Source organism: Dendronephthya gigantea, unplaced genomic scaffold, assembly GCF_004324835.1.
Source record: "Dendronephthya gigantea isolate DGI-Jeju-01 unplaced genomic scaffold, DenGig_1.0 000011F, whole genome shotgun sequence".
Taxonomy (NCBI): Eukaryota; Metazoa; Cnidaria; class Anthozoa; order Malacalcyonacea; family Nephtheidae; genus Dendronephthya; species Dendronephthya gigantea.
The window spans coordinates 2,959,784-2,979,581 of record NW_021163021.1 but is presented as its reverse complement, the minus strand read 5'-3'; the positions used below and the strand labels follow the sequence as shown (position 1 = coordinate 2,979,581).

General features: G+C 38.7%; 2 protein-coding genes across 3 annotated transcripts; both read right to left on the bottom strand.

The window, feature by feature from the left end:
* Positions 1 to 279: 279 nt before the first annotated feature.
* On the bottom strand, positions 280 to 1,852 carry LOC114518739. Of its 2 annotated transcripts, XM_028538737.1 has the most exons (4): positions 1,677 to 1,852; positions 980 to 1,361; positions 622 to 865; positions 284 to 353 (listed from the first exon to the last, which is right to left on the bottom strand). In XM_028538737.1, exons 1-4 carry the CDS (start codon positions 1,751 to 1,753, stop codon positions 340 to 342), a joined length of 717 nt encoding a protein of 238 aa, XP_028394538.1. In that variant the 5' UTR covers positions 1,754 to 1,852; the 3' UTR covers positions 284 to 339. The 2 variants fall into 2 exon arrangements, 1 of the variants encoding a protein (XP_028394538.1); XR_003686511.1 differs by lacking the exons at positions 622 to 865; positions 980 to 1,361; positions 1,677 to 1,852 and adding an exon at positions 557 to 612 and having other exon boundaries at positions 280 to 353.
* Positions 1,773 to 8,776, bottom strand: LOC114518711. The gene is made up of 3 exons (XM_028538712.1): positions 6,909 to 8,776; positions 1,887 to 2,282; positions 1,773 to 1,782 (listed from the first exon to the last, which is right to left on the bottom strand). Exons 1-3 carry the CDS (start codon positions 8,774 to 8,776, stop codon positions 1,773 to 1,775), a joined length of 2,274 nt encoding a protein of 757 aa, XP_028394513.1.
* Positions 8,777 to 19,798: the final 11,022 nt, after the last annotated feature.

Genomic DNA, 19,798 nt, shown 5'->3' with positions numbered 1-19,798 from the left:
AACCACCACTTGTTGGTCACCTGTTGATACTGCATACCTTGCTCCTCTGCATCCCTTCTCTGTTTAGAAATCCATCCAGGAGATTCTCTCAACAAATCCCCAGGCACACTCTTGCTGCTTCGAACCAATCCACTGCTTCGTTATTTGCCATTTGATTTCCTGCATCCTCATAATGTTGGTTGAGTCTACATAACAACATCCAATCCTCAATTTGCTCTTCCTCATTAGGTTGATCCTGTTCGTCATCGCTTTCATCACTACTTTCATCAGTTCCATATGTCATCTGTCTGTGCAGCATGGACCATCTCTGTTTCAATAGAATACCCAAATACATTGTCTCTAGCAAAATCTGTCTGAAGAAATGAAGCATATGTGTTAATAAACATATCATCAGTTTCCTCCATATTGTCCCATGCATTTGATGACTTATCTTCCCATGGTTTAAACTTAATGAGTTGATACTTGCAGTATTTTCCAAAGGTAGGGCTGCCAGGATTGGCTGTAACCTTTGGAAATGTCCTGACAATATAAGGATTCACTCGTTTTGTCAACTCACCTCTGACTCTTGTGAACTGAGATGCATACTGCATCAAATTCAACTGAGATAACCCCTATACCTACTCTCCACTTTTGTCCGCTCTCCATAATCTTGAAGAACAGAATTCTGAAGTACTTCCTCTTGTGGATTTTCTGCATCAAGGATCACCTTTCTACTGTTTTCTAAAGAAACAGTAACAAAACTATACGTACAGCCTACCAAAGGCAAACTGAGTAACATATGGGCAGTCTCCTGAGCAGCCATGTCTCGATCACCAGCAACTTGGATCATTGCTTTCTTGATTGCAGAAGACACTTGGTCATCATTCTGTAATGAAGACACAGACAACTTCAGTATATCAGAAGCCGATTTTGATCGTGGTTCCCCTTTTGCTGCATACTTGGCCATATATCTTGCACATGCCTTTTCATCCACAATTACCTGTAAATCCACATTGGCCCGCCAATTCTCAAGCATGACCCTGTTGTGTGAATTCAGCCTCTCATCATTTCTCTTGGTTTGCAACTCTGAGTGTACAGATTTATTTTTCTTACCTCGTACCTCATAAATCAGCGCAGTTTCCTCTTGTAATGGTTTTGGGAACCCAAATCTGCACTCTGCAGGCAGGTCAACCCTCTTCTTTTTCAGGCAATACGCTGGACTGCATCTGGTGTGCCTCTCTACTGAATTTACTAACCTGTGATAATCAGCATCATGATTATCAACTGATGTGGCTTTCACAGCAGAAGGGTGTGGATCTGGTACTGTCCAGTTCTCATCAGGCAGATCATCATTAACTGTGGTCACAAGCCAGTCAACATAACTTTAAAAGGGATAAAAAGTAACAAATTGGTTAATACCTAATTTGTATATTTTTTCATATTTGCTGTTTACACTCCCAATTCCTTAACAATAGGAATTACCAATTCCTGAAGAAAATATACGGAATTTTGTTTTGTTTTGTGAATGTATGTGGAAGTTTTATTTTTAGACATTTGCAACATTGCAGCATTTGTATAGTATGCTAACCACTGATGCTAACTGTATACATAGCACACATTGGACACAATCTTTGCAATCTATATGCATGGTGAGTGTAATTTAAACATACCATTAATACTTGATGATTTAAACTTACCTAATTAGCTTTCTCTCCGCATCTTGACCCTCTCTGACAATATCCTGGCAAGAGAATTCAAAATCGTCAGGGGACATTTCATTTTCTTTCTCTTTCTCAAGCACTGCTTTACATGCACGTTTACGTAATAACCGAATATCTGGATCATTCTTTAATTTAGCACATCCATGAGCATGTATACTACCTCTGGCCTGATATTCAAACCTATACCAAAACCATTCAGCATCCAAGACTCCTTGAAGCCAATGTTTGATAAACTCCTGTAGCCTTTGCATGAAGAACCAATCCGTCAGGTGTGGATTGTCTATCACTGCTTGTGCTCTTTCTGTTCTTGATGCACCTTCATTACTTTGCAACAGTCTTTGCAAGTCTGGCCAATGGCTATCAGCTGCACTAAAAGTAAAAAAAAAGGTAGGGCAACCTTTTTGTTCAATCAGGGCTAATAGTTCTTGCAGTCGCTGATACCAATACTGATTTGTTCCTTGAATTTTTGAAACATATCGTTGCAAACGATTTACCATTTGATTTGCACTCATCGAGTTCACCATTGTCTTCAGCTCCTCCATAGTCATGTTTGCATCCGCTGGATGTTGCCGCAAGTAAATGTTAGTGTAACGATACCGACAAGTAGACTCAAATATACTCAGAAAAACTCCACGTATATTTTCATGTATTTACAAAACTGTTGATAAAATAAATATAGCGAGCACACCCCCTCGTCCAAGTCACATGACGTCTATACTGACGTCATATATCGTTACATCTTCCCCTTAATATAAACAAATTGTTTGATACTGTTCTATATAAACAACATTAAAATGTTTTGCTGTTGAGTTTGTTTGTTTGGTTTTTTTTTTAAAATTTTCTAAACAAAATAAAGGCTGTAGATCTTAGTGCTTCTGGTAATCTTTATGCCACTCTGGCGGACGTCTTTCTCGCGTAGATCGACGGAGAATCGTTGCTTCTTGATCAGTATTAGGTGCAACAGACATCCGACTTTCGTCTCTACCCGAGCTGCTTGGCAGGTTCTGGTTCTCCTTATCATGATTTATGGGAGTAACTTGGGTATCTTGTTCCGCAGAGGGCGTACTGGGGACAGATTCCGTATCGGTAAAATGATCAGTCGGTTCGTTTTGCAAATCATCCGTTCTGATAACCGGCGCGATCTCTTTAGTTACACGTAAGTGACGACGATTGCGGCGATAGCGTCTTCCACAAATCTCGACTTCGAACGATCGATTCCCGAGCGAACGTATGCAGGTACCAAGCGACCAATGATCATCTCCCGGAAGTTTCATCCTTACGGCGTCGCCACTTTGTAAAGGTTGTAGGGGTTGACACTTCTGGTTATAGAAGCTTGCTTGTTTTGCTTTGGAGCTCTCTATTTTCTTCTTTACCCTATCTTGCTCGTATGGTCTGAGAAGGCTCTGACGTGTTGGAAGCAACGTACGAGTTCGTCTACCCATTAGTCTTTGCGCTGGTGAGGTTCCTACATTCTCAGTTGGGGTATTCCTCCAGTCCAACAGTGCTAATAGAGGGTCTTCCCCGCTGGCTTTCGCCTTCTTTAGTAGGGATTTACAGGTTTTAACAGCGTTTTCAGCGCGCCCATTAGATTGAGGATAATGTGGGCTCGATGTTCTATGCTCAATTTGCCATTCTGCTGTAAACTGGGCAAATTCTGTTGACGCAAATTGTGGGCCATTGTCGGAGATTAATGTATCCGGGATTCCGTGTCTAGCGAATTGGACTTTTGATGCTGTAACGACGGCTTTCGATGTCATCCTTGTCAACTCTTGAACTTCAAAGAATCCACTCCAGTAATCAACGATGATGAGGAAATTCTGCTGTCCCAATTGAAATAGATCTTCTGCGACCATTGACCATGGCCGGCGAGGTACTTCGTAGGACTGGAGTGGTTCGCGGCACTGTTCCGGCTGATTTGCTTGGCATATTGAGCATTTTGAGACATAATCCTTTACCTCCGCATTCATCCTTGGCCAGTATAATACTTCCCTAGCTCGTCGAAGACAACCCTCAATCCCGATATGAGATTTATGAATTTGTTGAAGCATTTCTTTTCTTAGAGATGCCGGTACGACAAGTCTTTCCCCAAGAAAAACCAGTCCCTTATCTTCAATGAGTTCGCCACGATTGTTGTAGAATGGTGTTATTACTTGTGGGCATTGTTTTCTGTTTAGTGGCCATCCTCTGTTGATGGCGGTAATCAGTTGTTGCATTGTTGGATCTGCTGCTGTACATTTTTCAAACTGTTTTAACCGATTCGGGGCTATAGACACCTCAACTTCTTCTAGAGCACGCACTTCGCTTATATCATGTTGGGCTGATTCGGTCGTACATCGATATGCTCGGCTTAAGGTGTCTGAGATCCACATTAGTGCTCCTTTCTTGTAACGTATATCTAGTGTATAATTCTGCAAAGCCATAAGCATTCTTTGTAGTCTCTTGGGTGATTTGTGGATGGGTTTGGCGAAAACTGCTTTCAATGGTTGATGGTCAGATTCTATATGAACAACCTCGCGGCCTAGGATATATTGATCAAACTTATTAGTGGCCCAAACAATCGCGAGTAGTTCCTTTTCAATTTGGGCATACCTAGTTTCCGTGTCAGTGAGAGCCCTTGAAGCATATGCGATTGGCTGATCTTCTTGCAACAGCACGGCACCAAGTCCGGTCTCACTTGCATCGCATTGTATTGTAACTTCTTTATTGATGTCGTAGTAAGCTAGTACAGGGGCCTTTGCGAGGAAGTCCTTAACTGTTTTGAATGCTTGTTCGTGTTGTTCTAGCCAACACCATTCAACATCCTTGTCCTCGAGCTTACGGAGTGGTTGAGTCATGTCCGATAGTAGTGGTAAGAATTTGGCGAGATAGTTGACCATCCCCAAAAATCTCTTTACTGCCTTGACATCGGTTGGAGAGGGCATTTCAAGAATGGCTTCAACTTTGGCAGGATCTGGCTTTAACCCTTCGGGGGTGAGTAGATGACCCATAAATGCTACTGACGATTGTCCTCGTTTTAGCTTGCTCTTATTCAACTTCAAATTCCATTTACGACACTTTTCGAAAAATGCCCGCTCGTTCTTTTGTAGGCTCGCGTTAACTTCTTCGTCTGTGTTTCCGAAACCAGCAATGAGAAAGTCATCTGCAATCACTTCAACCCCTTCTAATCCTTCTACGAACTCATGCATTCGACGCTGCCAAACCTCAGGAGCGCTTGAAATGCCAAATGGTAGTCGAGTCCACCGATACCTTCCAAATGGGGTGTTGAACGTGGTCAGGAGACTCGAGTTTTCATCGAGTTCTATTTGATGAAATCCATCTTTTGCATCACACACTGTGAATTTCTTGGCTCCTGTTAGGCGGGTAGTCACCTCCTCAACGGTGGGCAGCTGATAATGCTCACGGCATATTGCGCGATTGAGATCACGTGGATCGATGCAGATCCGGATTTTATTTGGTTTCACGACAGCCAACATACTTGATACCCATTGTGTTGGTTTAGACACTGGAACGATCACCTCACGCTCAACCAGCTTATCCAATTCTGATTTTATTCGTGGACGTAAAGCTACGGGTACTCTTCGAGGGGCATGAACTGCGGGCTGTACGGTGCTATCCGTTACAATCTTGTGTGTATCTGGTATTTTCCCCAATGAGCCATCAAACAAATCCTCGTATTCATTGCAAAGGTCTTTTGGGGTTTGAATACCCAGAGAAAAAATGTCACAATGTCGAAGGTTCACAATCCCAAGAGCTATGCTAGTGTCAAGGGACAAAATTGGTCGATAATCGCCATCAATGATGTTAAACTTAATATGTTGTTTATGACTTGCGCGCCATACCGGAAGGGTGATTTTTCCCGTTATGTTGCGCCGCTCTCCAGTGTATGACACTATTTCCTTCTGGCACGGTTTTAGTAACTTTAACTCAGTGTCCCCTGTAACCTTCACATAAGTCTCAACCGGAAGAATGTTACACTGGGCTCCTGTGTCTATCTGTATCTTTACTATATTCTCTTTCCTTTGTTTGTTAATGAATAGTTTGGTCACTGCTACTTTTGCCTTCTTCTTTGGATTCTTTGAAACTGAGCTAATAATGTATGGATCCTCTGAGCCGGAATCAGAATCCTCTTGGAGAAAAAACGCAGTTTTCCCGCGACACATTTTTTTAAAATGGTTAAGCTTGTCACAATTATGGCATTTTTTTCCAAATGCAGGGCAAGCTCGTCTCCCGTGATATCTTCCACAGTTGCCACAGCTATTCTGTTGATAGGTGCCGCCTCTGATTTTGCCTCTGCCCCGCCCATCATGAGTATTTTGCATTGGTGATTTTGTATTATGACTATTTCCTTGACTATTAATTGTGTTTACTAATAACTCGCTGGTTATTTGTTTAACTTGTTGCTGTGTTTGTTCTGCCGCTTTGATTATTTCGACAGCTTTCTTTAGTGTCAACCCGTCTGTGCGTAATAATCGTTCGCGGACTTTGTCATCTCTGATACCCAAAACTAATCTGTCTCGTAATATCTCATCGGGTGTAATTGACTCGTGATCACAATTTCGTGCTATTGTTCGTAACTCTGTCAAATAGGTGGATATATTTTCACCTTGTTCTTGCCTTCTATTATTGAAACGATATCGTTCGTAAATAACTTGAATTCTGGGCTCGCAATGCTCATCAAATTTCTTCAAAACATGGGCTATATTGTCTTCGCTTTCGTCTTCTCCCCACGTAAATGTGTCGAATGTTTTGGCGCCATCTTCGCCTATTATACTTAACAAAGTTGACACGCGAACTACATCATCTTGCTTATAAACTCCCGTGGCGATCTCAAAACGCTTCCAAGCCTTTTTCCAAGTCTTCCAACTGATTGCAATGTTGTCATCAAATACAAGCGGTTTTGGTGGAGGTATATTTGAAGGCGGAACATAAATGGCGGCGGATGCTTCCCCGTCTGACATTGCACAATCACTTGTACGTCCTTTTCCTTGTTTTATAGTGATTTTTGTTGTTTTGTGAAACGCCTCGTTGGTGTAGGATATCCCACACCTGACACCATGTAACGATACCGACAAGTAGACTCAAATATACTCAGAAAAACTCCACGTATATTTTCATGTATTTACAAAACTGTTGATAAAATAAATATAGCGAGCACACCCCCTCGTCCAAGTCACATGACGTCTATACTGACGTCATATATCGTTACAGTTAGCTTGTGACAACAACTGATGTCTCTGCTTCATATTCAGTGCCCAGTATGGGAACCGAGGATGAGAGGCAAACCTCCATTCAAACTTACCATTTGGTAGCCTCTCTGCAAACTTCATTAGGTGTTTGAATGCCTCTGCCAAACTTACCTCATGTTGCCTGACTCTGTTTGTTGGGTCACTTCTCCCATATGGAAATAGTGTTGGAAATGCCATGCTTGCCAAACCATCTGTTTTAAATTCATTAACAGCATTACCTTCTGTAGATGGCCAGTCCAAAGGGTCAACCTCATTTACTGCATCTTGGATAGCTGCACCATCCTTTCTTTGTCTTTGACGCATAGGAATAAATGATGTACTGCCATTTCCTAAAACTAATTCTTCAACTGTCGCATTAGCACTCATTACAGGTTCTTGCGGGGGGCCCTCATTTTCAACATGAACTGAAAGTTCATTGTCATCAATAACATACCTTAGCTCTTTAGGGATACCATTCTCTGGTAGGCTTTGGATAACATCCCTGTCAATCTCAATGTCTTTGAAAAATGGATTGTTTGTTTTCAACCACAAAATAGCTTCCAGCACTCTGTGTCGACGAACTGTAAAATCTTTATGTGTTTCATCAGCACCCTGTCTACGCACAATCATAACAGGCAAGTCAGCTACTTGTGCAGGCAACCTATTCAAGAAACTTTGAATATCCTGTGGTAAGTTTAGTACATGGCCTTTATAGCCCCTTTGCCCACCATGTTTTCTGTAGACTTGCATGATGGGGCAAACCCTTGAAATCAGCATTTCCTCTACCTGTGTCAAACCTCTCAATTGCTCAGGAACAATACCTGGGTCCATGTCATTGCCAGCACTGAAATTCTTTGGGGACTTCTTGTCTCTTTTGCACCGGTAACAAACAAAGGGATCTGCTGCCAAGTTTTGCCTTGTTGGCCAGGCCTCTTTACAAATTGTACACTGCCGATGCTCTAAATGCTCTTGATCTAAATGAAAACTGTGCATTTCATTCTGAACAAACTCCTGCTCATGCAAGGGGTTGTCAACATTTTGCCAACCACCTTCAGGCAAATATTGGTCTGAACTACAGCTACTTACAGCATTTGTACTTTCTTCGTCACACATTCTTACCCGATTGTTTTCTGACTGTACCTCCTGAGGTTTCGACCTTGTCTCGTATGATTTTTTCGCATGTTTCCTCATATTTTCAAGTCTTTCTGCTCGTTTTTGGACACTTTCACGTTGCCTTCTCTCTCTTGCGTTTGCTCTTTTTTCTTTCCTTAGCATCTCACTTGCTTCACTTGTACTTGCTTCCTTTCTCCGTTTATAAGCAGCCCTACGCTTTGCCAAAGGACTTTCTCTTTGCTCTGGCGTTTGTTGTTGTAAAAGTTGCCGTTCTTTCCCTCTTTGCATCTCAATTTCCTCGCTTGTACTTGCTTCACTACTCCGTTTATAGGCATCTCGTCGTTTTGCCAAACGACTTTCTCTTTGCTCTGGCGTTTGTTGTTGTAAATGTTGCCGTTCTTTTCCTCTTTTCGTCTCAATTTCTTCGCTAGTATTTGCTTCGGTCCTGCGTTTATAAGCGGCCCTGCGTTTCGCTAAACGACATTCCTTTTGTTTCGGGGTTTCCTGATGAGATTTTTGTCGTCTTTTTTCTTTCTGTTTTCCTCTTTCATCGCTTGTACTTACCTCAATACTTCTCTTGTACGCAGCCCTTTGCTTTTCTAACCGACACTGCTTTTCCTCTGGCGTTTCTGCATCCAACAGGGCTCGGTTGTTTATCCTTCTTCTTGCCAGCCTTTCATCATCATTACCTGCATCTTTTTTCCCATCTTTTAGCTTCTCACTTACCCTATTCGCCATCTTCCAAATGAAAATTTTCTCGTTTGTTAAGAGTGTTTTGTTTTTTTCTTTTTTAAAAATGCTGTATTCAGCAGAGTTGAATTGATACGAAATGTCTTTTTAAAAAAAGTTTTTTAAAGACAGTTAAATCTCTAACGTTTTAGTTTTAATCCAAACTGTTCATCTTAGCCAATCAGCGAGTTACTAATTACCAGTACTTTACTCGCTTACATTTCGCGCATGCGCACAAGTACCATGACCATTGAACGTCCACGGTCCACGGTCCACGACATAGAATTTGAGCAACTTTGGATTCCGCTATGTTCTGTCACAATACCCGGGTGTAATAAATCTCCCAGCGGAATTAGTACCCTCGCACGGCGCTTCGCGCCGGCTCGGGGAAAAGATACATTTATGCAGGAACCTAAACTAACTAATTGCCAAACGTAGTTAAAAGCACAACAAAAAGATGACAAAGCACAAAACTAACCAATATAATGTAGCAATAATAAAATATGGGAAACACAACTTTTTAGTAATCTCATATTAAAATATAAATAAACAATTTGAGTTCAAGCACGTCAGAAGTAGGCTTAAATATTTAATGAATTGACGAACTATCAGGTGTGTTTATTGCATATAACAAATACTCACCGAAAAAAGTTTTGAAAGCTTTGTTGGTCATTTTCTTTTAACTCTGGTATCAAGTTGTTTGACAGACCTTAAGCATGACGGCGATCTGCAGTTGCCCAAGGCCTAACCCACCATCTTCGCCCTATATGACGTTTGCTGTGTTCGTACTGCATCAGAAGGCTTATACCCACACCACACGCAAGATTTCGTTGTTTTCTTGTCAAAAACGGCATTTTAATCATGTGAAATTTGTGTCAACAAAACACAAAAGGCCTTGGCCAACAAAACGTTTGTCTCTCTGTGCTTTGTCTAACAACTGTCTTCACGTAATATAAATGAAGTATCCTCGGAGTTGTTTACGTACTTCAGTAATGCGGACTCGTAAAACTTGCCAAGAAAAATTTTTTTACGTACACACGAACAAATAAAACTTGTCACGGAAAACTTGTCAAGGAAAACTTGTTCGTCGTACACACAAGCAAGTGAACGTGTCAAAAAACTTGTCAAGGAAAACTTGCTCGTCTGTGCGGGGCTTAAAACATTTGCAATTGGTGCATATATGTGCTTGATACATATTTTTTACTTTTCCTACCTTGTATAATATATTTCTAATGGATGATAGTCGAGTCGACGTGTTTTCTGTTTTCCATACTGCGTGTAGGCTTGTTACAAGGCGGGAACACATGCTAAAATACACGAAAAATTACGCACGATAATTATGTATAAAACGGAGAATTCATGATGATACATTTCATAGCTTTATAACCACCTCGATATGTGTACTCCGAAGTGTAACTAACCATGTGAACTAACTTTGTAAATCTGGCTCAGACTAAAAATCTGACTTTAATAATATTTAACAATCTGGGACACCCCGTCATTTATGTCATAAACAAATTATATTGCCGATTGATGTCAGCGAATATATGTTTGATGTTTCCTTTTATATTGGGATTCATGACCTGGCACTTGAAACTTTGATATATTTGGCATAATAAATCTCTTAAAAAATAAGCTTAAACATGAAAATTTGAACATTTCAGGTATCACAATGACTCGAACAAACCTGCGCAAATTTTGAGGACAAAACTCACTTCAGAAGACAATAGTCTCAAACAACATGGTAAGACTTACCAAGTCATCTGAGCGTGTCCTTCATTCCAGCATCTCCATACCCAGCGACGTTATAATTTCAGAAGTATGCATGATAGTATTTCAACTCATATCCCCAACATAATGGTGTTACAATATAGAATTTCATGCATGAAAATAAACAAAAAAAACAAAGTGTACAAACTACAAAGGCACGTGCTGCCATGCTGTGATGCTGATGTCTCAATGCTGACATTTAATGGCAAAGTAATCACATGATTTACATCATTTATGTCGCTAAACCGATTACAGCGTGTATCAAACACTCAGGTATCAAAATGGTGCAGACACTATGATTTGCATGATTAAGTAGTGCATCCAAATAGAATTGAAATCATTCATTGCCCGGGACGCCTGAGCGGTGGGCCATTTGCCCAATTACCCTTTGATTTGAGTACCTCTCAAATCTCGTTTTCGCCCCCTAACAATGTGATCCCTCTGACGTTCCTGTTAATTACCAAGTGCGACTTTAAAAGGCAATTTAGGGATTTTAAAAACCTAACCATAACAGTACATAGACATTATAGACATGTAAAAACGCACAAACTGTGACAAGTCTGCAGAGAAGTTGTGGCAAGTCTTTTCAAAAGCTTGATCGGATTTGTTCGCATTGCTTGCTCCAATTTGTCGTAAAAAGTTTGGAACAAGCTGTTACCAACTTGTAACATGTTTGATGGCATTACCAGACTTCTGACAAGTATGATACAGATATATGATATAATAACATTGCTACAAATGTGAACAGTATTGTAGCAATATTCAATATTGTTGTTTGTACGAACTTGCTTAAACAGCAATGTTACACAAGTCTCGTGATTCAACAATTAGGTTTGTTACTGCTTGTTAACAAGTTGTCCCGTCTCTCAAAACACTTGAGACTAGCAAGCTTGTGAATAGACTTGCTACAAGATGTGATATTTTTACGCGCGTACTTGTTAAGTGCTAAATTATGCAAACATGGTTTTATAAATATTGGATTTGCACTCTGTATGTCATATTTCATCCAAGCCATGCAAGGTTCTCTAAAAGCCACACTAAATTAATATTAAGTCACACATAGGACGCGCCCAAGAGGGTTAATTAAGTCAGTCCATATGTTCTCTTATGCGTATGTACTTCACCTTTTATATGTTACAGCAAATGAGATGTGGTGCTTGGGCCTGTTTTTGCCACTGTTGATTGGCGAACTTCTTACAAAAGATGACGATCACTGGAGTGCATACTGTGTAGAATATGTAGGATAACATATTAATGTTACTAAGTAATTTAATATGCATGATTAACGTTACTAGGTGAGGCATCTTCTATAAGCATGTTGTACAATTTAGAAGTATATACTTTTTTTTACGTAAAGCCTGTGTCAAGAACATGGTGTCAGGTGTGGGATCTTTAAGAAATTAATTAATCGTATTTTCATAAACCTGGTCTGCTAATATTCGATGGAAATATAGCTGAAAATTGGAGGCATTTTGTGCAGGAATACAATGTGTTTATTGCGGTGGCTTGTAGCACAAAACAGAAGAAAACCCAAGCATACATTTTGCTAAACTTGGCCGGAGGAGAAGCAATCGAACGAGAGAAGTCATTTACGTATGGCGAGGACGAATCTGAAGAAGATTTTGAATGTTTAAAGATGAAGTTTGGAGAATTGTGTAATCCACAAGCGAATGTAACAATGGAGCGGCACAAATTTAACACCCGAGTGCAACAGAGTGGTGAAACAATTCAATTGTATGTCTCCGATTTAAAGAATAAGGCTACACTGTAAAATTTGAGGGGTAAAATCTACCCCATATATAAGGGTGTAGTTAATTTTCCACAGAATGACCCGTTTTTCGGGGTAAAATTTTAATACACTATAAAAGGGGTAAAAATTACCCTGAAAAAGTGGAGTAGAAATATTACACCCAAACAGGGTGTGAAAATATTTTGCTCTATTTTTAGGGGTAAAAAATTACCCTTGTGTTACTAGCCTACGAAATTGAAAAATGTTATTTAAAGCAGAGTAAAAAATAGACAAACTATTTCACGACACAATTCATCATCAAATCTCAAGTGCCATTGCTGTTGTTGAATTGTTGAAAAGCAGCACTGGCATCTAACAGAAGAACATGCATTTACCCTTTACCCTCCACCATGCGTTGAATTTGAGTACAAGAAAGCTCTTAGAGTACAGGTGGTTAGTATTCGATTAAATGATAGAAGTAACTTTACCTTTAACAGTAATCAATCAAACATCTACTTATATGACATTAAAAATTTTTTTAGTGCAACAAAAAAGCTGCATTTCAGTTCCTGCTTATAGTAGAGTAACAACATATGTAAAAAATCCAACTTTAACACAATCTCATTAAATAAAGTAACCAACATAATGTCACCCAGAAAGATATGGTGTTAATTCCTTTGTGAATTTCTGAATCGTGATTCTCTTTACCGCCTCGTTGCTTTGTAACCCAGCAATGACAGAGTCGACAAAGTTAAAGAAATCTTTGTGGTCTAACGGGTACGCAATAGAAAATACGTAGTATAGGGAGTATAGGCACAACAATACGGTGTCGGATCCATATGTGGTTACATCAAGAAATTTCTCCCCTTCCATGCATATTAGAAGGACATCTAATTTGAATGGAGTATCCCCAACTCCGATAAGCATGGGATACGTTGTTCTCCTCACATGCTCGTTTAAGTCATCATCTTCCTACGTGTAAGAACAGTAAGAAACATTAAACAATTTTTTTCATTTACGTGTCTTTAAAGTGATAATGCCTGTATTTACATTTATAATTTACAAGAATTGCAATGAAGTACGTGTGCGACATAAGAAGAAGCACATGCATGCAGGCACAAGAGGCGAAGCATTAACTGAGATATATAACTAAAGCCGAACAAAAGCAAACTAAAACTTTGTTTGAGACTACAAAAAAGTTCAAGAAAAAGTAACACATGCTGCTTTACCCGTTTGGGAAGATTTACAGCACACATTTTCAGACTAAAACTTAGTTGTCGTAAATATTGAAGCACAATACATGCGTGCTATTGTGTTCATCTCTATAGATTTCGTTGGGAAAATCGTAGCGAGCCACTAAGCGAAACACGACTTAATCCCTTATACATCAAGTTAAATATATGTATTTCATTTCATGTCAAATTTCATTCACATGCAGGAAGAACATATAAGAAATACAACTTTCACACTTACATTTAAAATTTCGATCAGTGATAGTGTATTTTCGGAGTTTTTATTTTTCTTCTTGAGAAGTCGTAGGAGTACCATCATGGCAAACGTTTTCTCTAAATCTAGAGTATAGGAAAATGTGAGGGAGTGTGTGAATGTGACAGTTTGTGTAAATTAATAATCAGAAAGTGAAAAAAAAAATTACGACGATTACTTTCCACAGATGCAGTTTCTTTGTTAACTTCTTCCTTGAGGGACTACAGCATATTTTTAATAAACGGACTTGGCCGAACTTGTTTCTTGCAGAATTCTACTATAGCAGATTTATACTTGGAAAATCTGTCTTTCATATCTTTCATGGCATCTTCATCTTTGATAATACAACAAAATTTGTGACGAATCTATAATTACGAGTTTTGATAAATTAAGCTCATATTCATACCATATTTATTTGTAATACAAGCATAGGCTGCAAGAATATTTACTTGCGTTACCACAATTTTTCATTAGCACTGCAGGCTACGCACAGCAGGACTGACTCAATGCAGTCAACACTTCTCCCATCCAGAATATGCTATTTCCCCTCTACATTTCCTTTCTCCAAGTCATGTGGGTGGATTTATTCAGAGGGATTGAGCCACCTTACATAAATTGACATTGCTATATTAATTTTTTGTTCCATTCAGTACTTACACCAGTAACAGTTGCGACCATCTCAATTCATCTCTATGTACACAAGCACGATTCGACAAGATAGTGCTAATGCTTATATTATAAAGGGCTAAGTATTGCGCTATTAATGATTCAATTGCTCTTGAGAGACATACTATGAGCTAAAATCAGACACAATTGATGCAAATTCTTTGTGTGGGAGGATGGGTCATGGGGGCGAAGTACTCCGGATTAGCATACTGTACTGTTGTACATCCCAAAAGACTCATTAAGGCCTTATGCTTTCCTCCTGTGGGGGATCTATAAGCCCCACTAGGAGAGACTGAATGCCCTATAGGGGTGATAATCCCAAATAGAGCCCCGCTAGAAGGGTCGCGACTCCATTTAACATCAACCTGAACCACAAGGTCACAATCCCCTACGATTGGCCAGTCCCTACGATTCGACTGAATATATGTACATTAAGATAATTTGAGTCGATGGGCGTGAAGGTGAAACTATTGTCTTGATCTCTTAACTCTTCGTTGCGCGCGTAAGGATTCCCCAGTAATAGGGAACAGCTCAACTTCAAAATCTCCTCTATATACATGAAACATTTGTGCCGTCTGAAGGGGCAGGGTTTTATTCGGATTAGCTATATAGTAGTAGGATATCACTACAGGTTATGTTATTGGGAAATAAAATTGCTTACCAAACCACTGCCAATTGGATCTTTCAGCACAGGATACTTGCTCACTATGGCTGCAGCTACTTGGTTTCTTTCAATTTTGTTTAAGTAATATACTCCATTTGCCGATATATTTGTGCAAATGTCACGTATGAACTCACTTCTCTGATTTCCAGTTAATGAACCACTTTTTAAAGCCAACTCTACATTAGGCGAAAACTAAAAATAACAAAAAATAACAAAAGAGTTATAAGTAATTTAATTTACTGTTGTATAAGTAATTGCTATGCTGCTGTATGAAAAATGCTCTTCGCGTTTCGCCAATTTGAACTTGCACTTGTAGATCTAGCTCCGCGTGAAATAGTTCATGCATCACGCTTGCACGTAAATGGCATGCAGTATTCAGTATTTAAACGTTTCCTTTCCTCGATTTTGAACACATTAAAATTTTGTTCCTTGACCTTTCAACATGCACTTCGTCTTCGGGTTCCAAAACCAATTTAAGAACACTTTCTTAAGTTTTGATTCGCTAATCATAGCGAAGAACAAAATTCTCAGTGTTGTTGTCTATTGCATGAATGAAATTTCGTTTTCAATGTTTGCAGTTTTCTTGGGATAGTTTGATTTTTTTGCACGTTCGCGTATAGCATACATACATCGCGCATATATACATTTTTGCATAATATAGCACTCAGGGCTGTTCACATGAGCCCAGTTACCGAGATTTAACGAAGCGTAAAATGGATTTTGATGTATTGAATTGAGTAAACAACACGACTCTGGTAGTGGTGTAGTCATCCTAAAAATAGCATGTGATTTATCTGTTTCAAAAAGACTTATTTCAGTTCCTCAAAGTCTATTTTACGCTTCGTTAAATCTTGGTAATCAGGCTCATGTGAACAGCCTCTTAGTTCAAAGTAAAAACAAAGCGATTGTTTACATGTACAATACATAGCATACCTCTGACTAAAACAGGATTGGCCCGGCAGGCTGTCCATGCTATTGCCAACCTTTCACTAACTAAAGTTTAACAGTAATGCACTATAAAGTGTAGACACATGATGTCCTTTAGGTATATAGGATTGTTTATGAATTTAAAAAATAAATAGGCAAACCTTTTCTGGTAACTTGTAGTCACGAAATAAAACTCTATTCTTTCTCTCTTCGTATATAAATGGACTTGTCGGAGAGTTAGCACCATTGCTAGAAGTTCCGGATACTTCAGTAACACATTCTGCTTCAAATTGTCCAACAAGTGTCTCTGGTTGGTCAATTGCCTCCCAAGCTTCATCCAATTCCACTTGCTATTATAAAAAAAGTTAGACTGAAGGGATAAAAAAAGTTAGACTGAAGGGATAAAAAATCCTCTATCTAATTGAAACACATTGAAAATATGCAGGGAAGCCATCCATTGTTTATCCCCAAGCCGGTGCGGAGCACCGTGCGAGGGTACTAATTCCGCCCGGCGATTAAGTATTACACCCGGAACTCGGTAGAACATAGCGGAATCCAAAGTTGCCCAATGGTCACGGTGTTTGTACGCATGCGCGAAATTTGAACGAATAAATTAGAACGGTTGTCTACAACTTGCTGATTGGCTAAGAACTAATTGAGAACGTCAGCATTTTAACTGTCATTTCGCAAACTATTTTTAAAAACAAAGTGAAATATGGAGTCAAATAAATTATATAAAGACAAGGAAAAGATTCGCAGAAACAGTTGGTTAAATAGAAACGACTCGTAGTTTATAAGCCTTGAAGTGGTAGGTGTCTATATTTTGTTTATTTCGTGTTTGCTGCAAGAATGCAATCAATGCATTATAATTTTCAAATAAAGTATGAGCTTCAAAGCGTATGTTGTTTTACGAAGAGCTAACCGACTGTTTAAGACTGTACATCATCGCTTAAACTTTAAAAAGAGTTCTTAAAAGTGTATTTGGGAGTTTTGATAAAACAAATATCACTTTGAAGCTTATAGTCGCTGAAATCATTGTATAAATTCAATAATCGGACAACAACATTCGATGTTTAATGCTTGCATGGTTATTAAAATTATTTGTGCTGTTTTGATGTTTGGGATGTTTGGCCATAGCAAAGTATTAGCACTCACTTGAACTACAATGTAATGCAGCAAACAAACAGGTGATTTCACTTCACCTTTACGACTGTCTTTGTTTCCGACAAATTTGCCAGAAACATCAGCTATCAAGTCATTTCATAATTAGCTTAGAAGATTTGGTCTGGATTATGTTTCAACTAACTTACAAAAGTTTGCAAAATACTACTGTATAACACTTATTAAATGCAATGGAGAGCAATGGCGAGGGGTTGCTGCATGCATGTATTTCTAGTAAAATTATAATATAAGATCACATTGACATATTCCCACATGTAAATCGTATAATTCTCCATGCATTGGCAGCGGTTCATACATGCTTACAATTTTTTTGACATTCATTGCCTCACCAATCTTTAGGCTGCATACATTTATCAGAAGACTTATTTCAACTTCTTTTAAGAGATCATGGTCAATCAGCTATTTAAGTACAAACAAAGTTACAAAGATTAGCTTTTTCCAAACAAAGGGGATATTTTAAAAAGGCAGGGGAATATATATCCCCGTTCTAAACAGATAATTATGAAAAATAAAAGACAATAGCCATTTTTAGCATATTGCTGAATGTTCTTCAATTTCACCTTTCAGAGCTTTAAGTTCTTTGTTCGTAAATTCTAAGTGTGAATAGAAAAAAATGAAACCTTTGCAATTTACATGAAGACTATAGTATCGCCATTTTGTTTTGGATATTAAATCCGTGCAAAAAACTTTCCGTGAAGAAAACCAATGTACTGGTCATAAAGGCGAGAAAAAAATTTGCAAAACATAAAAAATTCCTAAACAACTTAAAAGCCCCAAATAAAACAACCGATACATCTAAATACCTGTTGGGCTTCCAAAATGTTAATTGTGTCTTCGCGAATCCCTTCATTTTTCAAATGAGTTTTCAAACGCTTCTCCATATATAACCACAGTTATACTGTAAACAGCTTTTAGTAACAATCTCCTGTTATCTATAATTTGATTTAGTTAAAAACTGCCTCAAAGCTAGCGCTGTTGTTTCGATTCACGGACGTTGGGATGGCGAAAGAAACAAGTACAAAGTACAACAGTTTAGCGAAGGCAATTTTTTCGCGCGAGGCTACCAAGTAGATTATATTTCGCCACCTCCTATTTGTGGAAAAATACAACGAGGTTACTGATTGGATTAAAAGGTATCTTGTCCTTTTCAGAGACAAATTTTGTTTCTTTCACTGTTAAAAACAAAAATCGAAATGCCATGGAATTGTTGCATATGTGCAGTTTTTGCTGCAGATGATATTAATCAATTGTTAAACCATATTGGCCGATGCCATCGGAATGACCCCAATTTCCACTGTATTTGTGGCATAAATGGGTGCTCGAAAACCTTCAAAAAATATTATTCGTGGAGAAAACACATACCCCAGAAACACATGAATGTCAACGACAATCCAGGAAATGCATCTTGTCCTGCAAATGAATGTCAATCCAGCGTAAATATTCCAGGTGCTCATAAAGACAATAATGACGAAGATATTTACAAAGACAGGTTAATGAGGAGCAGCGCTCTGTATATACTAAAACTTCAGGAGGAGTGCTGTCTACCAAAGTCGACAGTTCAAAGTGTCCTCGCTAATACAACGAGTGTTGTCCAGGAAGCAATATCTGTAGTAAAGACTCAAGTGGAAAAGAGCCTCCAAGAAAACGATGTGGATTTTCACAGTATTCCTGGTATGAAAGAGATTTTCGAAGAGGACAACGCCGCATTACAGCCCTTTAATAAACTCGAGACGGAAGCACAACAGCTGACTTATTACCGAGAGAATTTTAACCTGAAGGTAAGAATTGTTTCTCAAAGCGTTCTCTCCATTTTTTACGTCAAGCCTCTTCGAAAAAAAGGTGAGAAAACTTGGCCGGGGATGGAGGTTCATTTGACTGGAATTATTTTTTGACTAAGAATAACTTTTAGCAACGTTAGGATTAGGATATGCCCTATATCTATTAGCAACATCCAGCTAATCTGAGTACAAGATAAGCTAATCAGAAACCAGAGCTCCAACATACTGAATTATCATTTTCTTTATTTCTTGTTCTGGAAATGTTTGAGTAATTCCGTCGTTTTTTACAGGAATACTTTCATCTCTCAGTCAATTGTAAATTGGATTTAACATCAATTTTCCTATCAATAGAAATAATACGACTAAATGCTTCCTGGCACATGTGCCATACTATGACGTCTCATCTCAATTTTTTTGGGGGATGGTTAGGACTAAAATTATGATAAAGCCTAATATTAGCAATTAGGCTTATATTAATTAGCACATATATATCAGGTCTATCATTGATGAGTAAAATCATCTTGCGTTAGCCCCTGTAAAATACAGGGGACATTATGTAAGGGACATTGTTCAGGGGTCATTATGTAGTAAAGGGTTGCAATGCTTATAAAACAAAAAATATTGTTAGATGTGAACGAGCATAAAAAATTAGCGGATTTTTTCCTCCTGTCTCTTATAGCTGCAAACGTGTGATTAGAAGACATGAAAATAAATTGCTGTCTCAGCAAAAATGTGATATCATTACTGTTTTTATTATACTATAGGAACCGAAAAGAATTTGTCTTGGCCAAAAACAAGTGTTCAGAAGGCGTAAAGGAATTCTCCAACAA